Source organism: Manacus vitellinus, unplaced genomic scaffold, assembly GCF_001715985.3.
Source record: "Manacus vitellinus isolate BGI_N305 unplaced genomic scaffold, ASM171598v3 scaffold_19_pilon, whole genome shotgun sequence".
NCBI lineage: Eukaryota > Metazoa > Chordata > Aves > Passeriformes > Pipridae > Manacus > Manacus vitellinus.
The window spans coordinates 6,909,686-6,919,872 of record NW_021939395.1 but is presented as its reverse complement, the minus strand read 5'-3'; the positions used below and the strand labels follow the sequence as shown (position 1 = coordinate 6,919,872).

Genomic DNA, 10,187 nt, shown 5'->3' with positions numbered 1-10,187 from the left:
AATGCCATTTACCAAACTGCTAAGTGGAATTTGAGATTTTGTGGCCTTCGGCAGTGTCCACCTAATTAACAAATGAGAAGACAGATGAAGATGACTTTTCAGTGTATTTTCTTATGGCAAGAAACTGCCATGTAGAAATAAAAGAACCTGTTCCTTGCAAAAGGTGTCTAAAGCACAACCTTCCCCAAAACACCGAGTGCATCTAAGAACATTCATCATGTGATAATACCGAATTCCACAGCCAGGATCACTGTTCCTATCAAAATGTTCTGTTGTTTGAACAGACCATCTCCTCCACGAGAGTTGGCAGGTACTGCTTCCAAGAAAATCTTGAAAACAGTAGACTTTAGTGCTGGCAGCCCACTCCTGAGAACATGTAAGAAGTAGAAATGAGCTATGGGATCCTGCTCAGCCTGGCAGTAAGCAATGTTATTTGGAAGAACTACAGTTCTTGTGGTGAACCCAACAATTGTTTTGGCTGCAAGTGAGGACAAGATAAGGTGGAACCACATCTCTATTCCCAGGTCCTTCATCCCAGTCTAGGTGCCTCACCTGAAAAAGAGTGAGGTCTATCAAAAGTCACTGTGAAGCTGAGAGAATTGCTGCTAATCAATGCCAGGATAAACTGGTCTTCCAGAGCTCCTTACTGTCTTTCTTTTTTCAATGGGGTCATCCTGAGAAAAAAAAGTGGAAAATTGAGGACTTGTTTAGGGCATGCACCTCTGCAAGCAGAATATCTAGCATGTCTACTGCTGCAAAAACATAGTTCATGGTTCCTACCATTCTATGTCACCCAGACTTAAGCTCCAGAGTATTTCATTTTAGTAACACACCAAAGGTATGAAATAACCAATATACTTTAATACAGGATCAACATACATTGTACAATACTGTACTACAAGATAACACAGGCAAGGCTGTCACAAAAATATAGGCACTACTAATATATTGGTTTAGATTACAGGAAATTATAGTTTGAAAGCAGACATGGAACAACCGTACAGCCCTTACATTCAGCCACCATAGCCTGAAAGTTATGGGAGACACAATAGCAACAAAACCAAATCAAACTATCTTGAACAGTATCCAAGTGAGTGGGCCCATGTGTACCAGAAGTATAATTACCAGAAGACATCGGGTTCATATTAATTTTTATTTTCATATATGTACAACTTAGGAAACAAATCTCAATTTGAAAAAGTTCAGAAGTTACCTTTAAACAACACAATGTAGACATACCTTTGAGGCAGCAAATATTACTTCTATTAAGGCTCTCATGAAAGAATGGATATCATGCAAATGCAATTAAAAGAGTACATTACATTTCAAAATATGCAAACTAAGTTCAACTTTAACTCTTTCAGAAAAAGAACATAACAAACATTAGAACTGTGACCCACTAAAGCATTTACATACATGCTTGAAGCTAAGTACACGGACTAGATAAACTTAGGTAAAATGTAACAACTGTCACGCTCTCTTAATCAGATCAGAAGTACAGCCAGCGATCAATCCCCTCCAGCAACACAAGTGCCAATGTCTGCACCAACCTTGTCATTTTACATTCACATAAACCAGTACTAACTGCAAAATTCCATGGTTTTTCAGGCTGTAAGGCTTTGGCATTTATTTATGATCACTGAAAGTACTTAATCCCTCCACTGAACGTGGGCAAGAGGCATGCACAGAGAGCGCCTGTAACACAGCAGTGCCCAGCAGGAACTGCAGGCACTGCACAACAAAGTTATTTCTATCAGGCATTTAGAAAGATTCTGATTAATTTTTGCATACTGTACCCCTTGCTTATGATCTCAGAGTGAAAGCTGCACTTTTTTTTTAAGCCATGACCACTAGCACTAAATCAAACAAGCAGTGCTAATCTATAAGAAAAAAATTCTTACTTAATATTTTAGTATAGTAAAGCTACTTGTGCAAACAGTATCTAAGGATGGTCTAATATTACCAGCAAGAAGAAAGTTCATTCCTTCTCTGTGTCATCACAACAAACTGAAATTAAATACAATGAAGGTGGTCAGCAGCATGACTTTTTTGGTGTCATCACTAATATAAGACAAAAATAAAAGGACTGAAAATTTGGCAAGTAATGAATATGTGAAAAAGAAAACCCACCACAATTGTCCTGACCTCTCCCAAGATGTTATGTGCACTGCCTGATGTGTGAAAGGTGCTAGGTGACTTCTTCTTTCTTCAAGTCTAATGCTAACACAATCAGATTTTAGTTGTCTGCTGAACAGGAACTCATAAGTTATTTTCAGAATTTTATATCTTGTCATATTTTTGGCAACTCTCAAATTGCCTAAAGGCCCAGACTTTTGTGAAGTTTTGTATCACATTACATTCAGTGCTTACTAACTTCTTACAAACAGTATTCCTCACCTAAGAAAATAGCAGTTAAAAATAGGAAGATTCTTTCATTTCCACCATCTAATTTTGAGTCACAGCAGCAGCATATCATTTAAGATACTTGCTAGGCACGTACTGTGTGTGTACCTGCAACTACAGGAACAGAAAAGGGACAAGAAAGATCCATTTTACTTTAATCCTGACCAGCAGCTGTTAGCAATTTTCTTTAGTTATCACTGTAGGACATGATGGATGGGAAGACTCACTACGCTGAGGAACTAGTTTATAGTGTACAAGTGCTCTCAAGGACTGTTGTTCAACAGCACATTCAGCTTAACCAGGGACTACAGACTGTAAAAGATAACAGGTAGCTCCTGGGAGCATCTATCATTCTTCAGAGAAGCTGTCTGGTCAAGGGGATAATATCTGGAAGAACAATTGCATGATCTTTTGCTATAGAACTTGTATATCGTGTCACTGAGGAGGAGAAGAGTGAACATTAACTCAAGTGGTAACTCAAACCAAGAAATCTGCATAAAAGAACATGTTAAGATATTACCATTTTAAGTCTTTCCATACACTTTGCAACACAGAGAAATTGGATACACAAAAACATGCAAGTCAAACAAAGCTAATCTACAATAAACAAAACAAGAATACACTTATTTCAAGACTTAAAACATTAAAATATTCATCCAATGCTAAATAGGAGCAATGGAATAGCTCTAGACCTAGTCATGTAATTCCATAAAAATTTCAATTGGCTTTTCAGCTTTTATTTTCCTCCTCTTTTCACTGTTTTTTATAATTTCAGGCCATAAACTTAGTGAGTGGCACATGAGCTGAAAAGCAAATGTAAATAAGGCATCTTCCTCTCTCTATTAATAGCAATACTCCAGGGATTTGTGATTATATATGTACATAGCTGCACAGCCTTTTCCTCGTCCATAATTACATGAGATGTCCTTCTCCCAAGGATAAAGCAGGATGTCAACTAGTCCAATACCAAAAGCATCAGCTGAAGAGACAAGCTTCTTTTCTGAGCAGACCTATCCCATCTGGGTTGCACACTCACTGAAAGCACACACTGACACCCATGACTAACCTTCTGCCTGAAGTTGTGCCCCATCATTACCAGATGTAAATCTCCACTCATCAGATGAACCTCAACAGAGGAATACCCTTTTTTACACTACAAGGCATACAAATAAAAGCTTATTAGTAACTTGGTCCCCAAGCAAAAACGCCATTCCAAAATATATTCAAATTAATAAAATTATTCATCTTTTAAAATGCTCACTCATTTTAACCCAAACCTTAAACAGAGACCACCAAGAAAAGCTGGAAATTACTCATCAAACTTATACTGAGATACTAAGATACTAATCCCAGAAAACTTCAAAGACATATCAATATATTTTAAATGACATTAAAGAACATGGGCAGAACTCAAGAACTTTATTTTATAAAGTCCTGATTTTACAAATACAGAAGGTACCCAATGCAAAGTACGAAATACAAGGACTTTAAAGAGGTTTCTTCATCTCAAAACACCTCAAACCACCGAAGGAAGCAAACTGCACCAGAAGAAATGTACAAGTAAGTCTTCAAGGGAAGTACCATGTAAAGCACACTGCATTAATCTAGACTTGACATTATGAGGGCATGTCTCACTGCAGCAAGGTCCATACTAAACACCAGATCAGAGACAGAACATTAAAGTAAAACATTAGATGTCACAGTCACTGTTCTACTGATCTGGGAAAGGCAGAGACTCCAAGGTGAGCAGAAACTATGAACCTGCTTAGTAAAGGCCATTCTTGCAAAGTCAAAAAATCATACATCCAACACTTTCATCCCTTCATTAAAATAGAAATACTAAAAAGGAGCACTCCATAACATATCCCCATTGCTTCTGACTGACATGTTGAATCAAAGGTAAAAGCAGAACTTCAGCAGAGATAATCAGAGCAACAAGGCAGCATAGCTGAGCAGCCTACCTATCCAAAAATGAATTATTTTGTTTGCTACTTAAACAACAAGAAGCTGGTAGTTGACTACTTCCTTTTATTTGGCATAGAAAAGTTTTCATCTAGAGGTCATTCTGAGAAACACCTCACCTGTGTTTAAATCAGTGATAAAATAAATATTTGTATTTGCTGTATAAGTATTTGCTGGCTTTTCTTTTGAACATTTCAGAGAAAAATGTCCATTTAATGCTGACAGCAAACAAGGATGTCAGTCTAATTAGATTTTGTTCTGTCATGCTCCTAATCCTGTCTAAGCACTCCTGTGAAAAAAAATCTGATTGATGATGAAGGCACAATTATACAAACCTTAACATTCTCTCTAAATGTAGCTATGCAAAAAAGGGAGAGAGGGTAGGGAAAACAAATATGAAGTATATTTCTCTTCAAATAATTAAGTCAGTTTATTTTCCAACAGCCATATAAATTTAAAATATGAAACAACAATAATACAGCTATAGAATCTAGGTTTTCTTTCAAAGCAGCAGCATATAAAACATATAAAAGCTAAAACCTCAGCACAAGCTTCAAAAAACCAAGGACTGAGTGAATTTTGCCAAAGACATGAAACTCACAAAATACAGTACACAAAAATACTGGAATGCATAAGATATAAAGCTACACATTTTAGGTAAAGAAGGCATTGAGAAGTATACAAAATTTGCAAAATTAAACCATGGGACTTGGGGAGAGTACCATGAATACAAAGAAGTTGGCAATTAATACACGTAGATGGAGTGAAGAAAGTGGCAGTTTAATATTTAGCATTCAGTTTTCAGGTTCACGACTTCACTTTCTTGGCATCTTTTTTTCCAGAGTTCTCAGTAGCCAAATCTGCTTTTCTCTTCTGTGACTAAAGAGAAAAAATAATTATAAAATTAACAAAATGGTGGCATGATGATAAAAAAAAAAATTATACTTTTAAGTTTGTTACTGACTATTCAAAAGGGAGATATGTGACCCTAATGTGTTCTGGAGTTCAGTTCAGCTTTTCAGGATATAATAACATGGCAAACATAAATCCCTGATGTAGACACTTAAGTCTGCCACCCTTTTTATATTCTTGAATCATTACATGGTCTCAGTGATGCAGGTACCACACATACCATGAACTGGATGGAAAGATCAGGACCTTGACTTATACATAATTCTGATCTAAAGATGACAACCCTTCAAAATAAAAGAAGTACTTTCATTTCTTCTTCCAGCAACTACTATGTAGGGGAGGAGTAACAATCTGAGAACAAATAAAACCAACATATGAGGTACAAAAGTAGGTAGAAAGTAGGCAGTGTAACTTTTCCTTAAGAAGAGTCTTCCCCTGCTACTTATACAAAAGACTTTTCAAAAAAAAGAAAAAAGCTCCAAAATACTGTATGTTGGGAATACCTATCTAAAAAATCTAGTAGAGCTGTGAATAGACAAATATTTCAGTTTAATCTCTCACCTAATGGCTTCTACTAAAGTAATCAGTGCCTATCATTATCTTTTACATTTTCTCACAAAATATAATTGAATTCTGCCCCACTAGAAGGAAAGTAAATGCTGCTAAACATACTGCTGTAACTTTTGCTCCTCTTTTCTTCTTTTCAGCTCTTTCCTTTTCCTCAATTTCCATATTTTCTTTTTCTATTAATGATATGAGAGTATTGCAGCGTCTCTGAAACTCCTAAAGAAACAGAAAACATCATTTTTTTTCAGTAAATTATTCAAATTCTCTTGTTTACATAAGTATGTTCAAAATTCTTGAATCTCAAAGTACTTCCATTTTCCTAAAACATTTAATATTCATGCAGCTTAGTTACTGTTGATCTGTCTTTCCCTTAGTGTAACCTTTAAAGAGAGAAAGATTTACTGAAATATTCAAATTCCTGACAAGGAGTTCTCAGGATTGTATCTTCCAAACTGACATCCCAAAAGACTGATCTGATCTTTCCTCTTGGTTAGATGAAGCAAATTACAGTTTGCCAGCATAGTATGGCAGATTTTAGGAAAAAAGGTCTTCAAGTGTATCTTGAGAAAAAGAATCAAAGCCACCTTAACCAATAGTTTTCTGCGGCAAATTGATTAAAGTTTGGGGGCTTTTTGTGGTAAGACTCCGTAGACCCCAAATTGGCAAAAATCTATCCAGTCTGAAATTGTGAACTCACTGCTGTATTTTCAAGCAGCACCCAGGAGGTGGTAGGCCCTAAATGCTTTTAGCATCAAGACCTGTAAGGCATCTGAAAGTGATGAGGACCTGAACAACTCAAAGTAGCTGCACTGCAGTTACTAATGGTCGTCTTGCTTTATAGAACTCAAGTGACTCAGACAGTTTCTTGTACCCCATCTCAAAGGAAAAAAAATCTCTTACCAAATACCCAACAGCACCAATTTTTATTACAATTATTCAGTATATTCTATGTACATTAAGAACAGTGATTCCATGGGCTTTTCTTTCCAACTCAACGCAGGAAGCTTTCGTCTGAGCTAAAAAAAAAAGCTGGAAAAATATGTCTTATCTCTATTAAATTCAATGAAGCCATTTTTGAACCACAAGCTATCCTAGAATCACCTAGCAGCATAAATCTTAACCTACAATGGGTCCATTTGCAATGAAGTGAACAGGTGACCTTTCTGCCCAGAAATTAGTCTCTATTTTCTCAGCATCTGTAAAACCTGTATATTGCCTCAGCCATCATGTTCCCGATGGATAACGATGCACCCTGAATGCTTTCTTGATCCTGAATGTTCTGAAACAGTCAAGCAAATGACTCATCTTTGAGACATTAAAACGCTCAAGCTTAACCACATTCTTTAAGTTCTACAGTTTCCACAGATTCCTCTGCAAAGGATGCTCCGTGGCCTTGGGTGAAAGCTGTGTAATTCAGAATGGACACAGAGAATCCTGCCACTACAAGAATTCTTTTTACCAGACACACAAAAAAAAGTGTTCAGGACATTTTTGTTTTACAACTCCCTACTAGAAATGTTCCAGTGTCATGCATGTAGCCTCACAAAATGAGTATTACAGTAAGTCTTTTCTATCACATGCATGTAAAAGTAACCCCACACCCACCAGTACAGGCTAAACCACAAATTAGGGTGCCATGCTTGTGCCCTGGAATGTGGCAGTCTTGCTGAAGCTAAAATACTCTCACTTCAACTAATGAAACCTCCCAAATTCCACCCAAACAACAGCTTTTAGACAAAAAGGCAATAAGTCTGAGTAAACTTGAGTGCAAGCCATCCCAACATACATTGCATCGCCAAACAGAACAAAAGAGAGCCTCTGTCCCAAAATCCTACACTCTACAGATGAATACAGACAATAAAAAGTAATAGAAATAGAAAGATGATTGTCAATATGACAGAAGTATTTTATATCAATTAAATTTGTGTACATTGCACTCAGGAGCTGGGGCAAAGAGTGATGACAAGCTGGTTAATAACAACAACCAGCATGATTTTTACTAGTGTATGAGAAACTGGTTTGTGTTAAATTCAAGACAAGCAACTAAACAGAAAGGATTAAGAAATAACCTTGATCCATTTGCTCAAGGCATTCAGAAAAATCCTCCTCTTTCCTGGGGGAAAATGTTTGCATAAATACATAGATTTATTAAAGTGTACAGGTTCATGGTTAGAATTTCCAGATGGACCACTACTCCAAAACATCTGCTGTGGACAGAGGATGGACTCAAGAACAATTTTCTCTGGAATATCACAGAGGCAGTTGACAGTAAGATGTGACATGCACACAGGTTTCTTTACACCTGCCATCAGAAAGAATCTGCATGAGAAATCCTGCACTGAGCAGCTGAAATTTCAATGTGGACTGCTCCATTCCATTTCATTACTACAAAAATACGCTTATTTAAAATGCCTTGCACTTTTAGAGATGAGTTTTTATTCTCTGTGGCCTGATACTTTTCTCTTTAGAATGGAAAGAGATAAGATGTACTTTGCTCACCCCTTCATAGCTATAAAGACCAGTATTGCAATAAATAAGATGGGAGCACTGAACCATCACCTTCCGCATGAGTGAAGGCAGAGATGCTGACCTGGGAGCAAAGCTTTATCCACAGGTCTGGATATTCCTGTATTTACAAATGAGTCATTTGTCTTATGTTAGGTAGGGTTTGCAGAAAGGTAAAAAAGAATATGCATAATTTATGACTTCAGAGAACAGATACCTGCTTCACTACTGCCATGATATTTTGCATTCTTCCTGCACGGACAGAAATAAAAGAACAAAAAAGAACTGTGCTCAATTTAAAAAGGAAGAAACCCTACAATCTTAGGCACTCGTGATCTCTTTGAAACCTTACATTTTGGGTAAACCATCTGATTTTGGAATAAATAAACGAAGCAGAATTTGTTTTTCAAAGAGAAATCTTCAGGAGAAGAAACAGAAGTAATAAGATGGAAGATAAATTAGCTATTTGTATGGAATTCAAGAGACATCTAGTGGTTAGGACACAAAGTTTTCTCAAAGAGCCTGCCAAGTCTTTTTCAGAATTATGCTGCCCTTTCTATCTCATTTCATATCAGCTTAAATGATCACGTGAATTTCAGCATTCTAAGAAGTCTTCTCCACTTTCACTAAACTTATTTACTCTTCTATAAATATTTGTATTTATATTTGGTTCATTATCCTTGGTATTGTGATTTTTCCAGCACATTTCTTTACCAAAAAAAAAAATCCCCAAACTAGTGTAAAATGGACCCATAGAAATTAATCCCCCCACAAATGTCTGGATATTAGAATACATAGATTATATCAGTGATTTGCAGTTATAAACTACTAAACCATACATAGCATGACAATTTAAAACATTTAAGAAAATTAAATGCGCACTGAAAACGAAAGATTGCTTTAGCTTTGTATTCTCATAACATTATTTTTCAGCTGTGTGATAGCAGAAAAACTAAAAATATTAATACTAATGGATGGAATTTTAAGAGAAAACCTAAGCCAGAAGATTCACCATATTCCCAGTGCCTCAATTTCAGCATTAGAAACCACGGAACTTATTTCTACACTTGAGCAAATTATTTCTATCCCCTTTAAAAAGAAAAGTGCACTGAACATAAGGATCTGCAAGGAGATTTAAATTGCATATTTAACTCCACCCCTGACAACTATATATCAACCAATATTAAAAGCCAAGCTACATTTTTAATTTCTAGTACCCATCTCTATGATTTACTTCAGTGAATTCCTGCATAGACAACTTAAAAGAAACTTCTTAATGGACTAAATATTGGAGGCTTCTCTCTTTATGGACATAATTTTAAAATCCAGTATTTCTTCAAACAGACATTTTAGTAAGTAATGCTTGTAATTCTTTTTAATTAAGGGCTAACTGCTGCACTATCCAGAAACACTTTAATTGCTGAAATATCAAGCAGAAATTGTATTGCATAATTACAAGCAGTACTGGGAGAAGCAAATATACCCACCTGTTCAAATACACATTTTAAATATTTTATCTTATGTTTTATTTATTCTTAGTACAGTACCCAGAACTCTGAAAGAACATTTTATAAACAAATCCTGAGGCCAGAAAATTAAGTCAGTAAACAACAATGCACAGTGGCTCTGCAAATGCTAGACTAAACTACTAAAAAATCCAGATTTCTATACAAAATGACATTTAAGTTATATGACTGCAGCACAGCATTTAATTGAAAATTTGTTTACAAGACAATGGGGAGAATCTACAACAGCTGTATAAAGGACAGGGAGCTCCAGTCTCTTGTATCAGCCACAACCAATACGATTTTCTATTCAAGCAGACAGAGAAGTATTAC

General features: G+C 36.1%; 1 protein-coding gene across 1 annotated transcript in view; it reads right to left on the bottom strand.

Moving 5' to 3' along the window:
- Positions 1-1,139: 1,139 nt before the first annotated feature.
- Positions 1,140-10,187, bottom strand: part of SMARCA1 (SWI/SNF related, matrix associated, actin dependent regulator of chromatin, subfamily a, member 1) — a 31,099-nt gene continuing 22,051 nt past the window's right edge. The window contains exons 23-24 of the mRNA XM_018070723.1: positions 5,950-6,060; positions 1,140-5,244 (exon numbers count right to left, since the gene is read on the bottom strand). Of these exons, the coding sequence (XP_017926212.1) occupies positions 5,173-5,244; positions 5,950-6,060 (183 nt within the window). The 3' untranslated portion in view covers positions 1,140-5,172. The remainder of the gene's footprint in view (positions 5,245-5,949; positions 6,061-10,187) is intronic.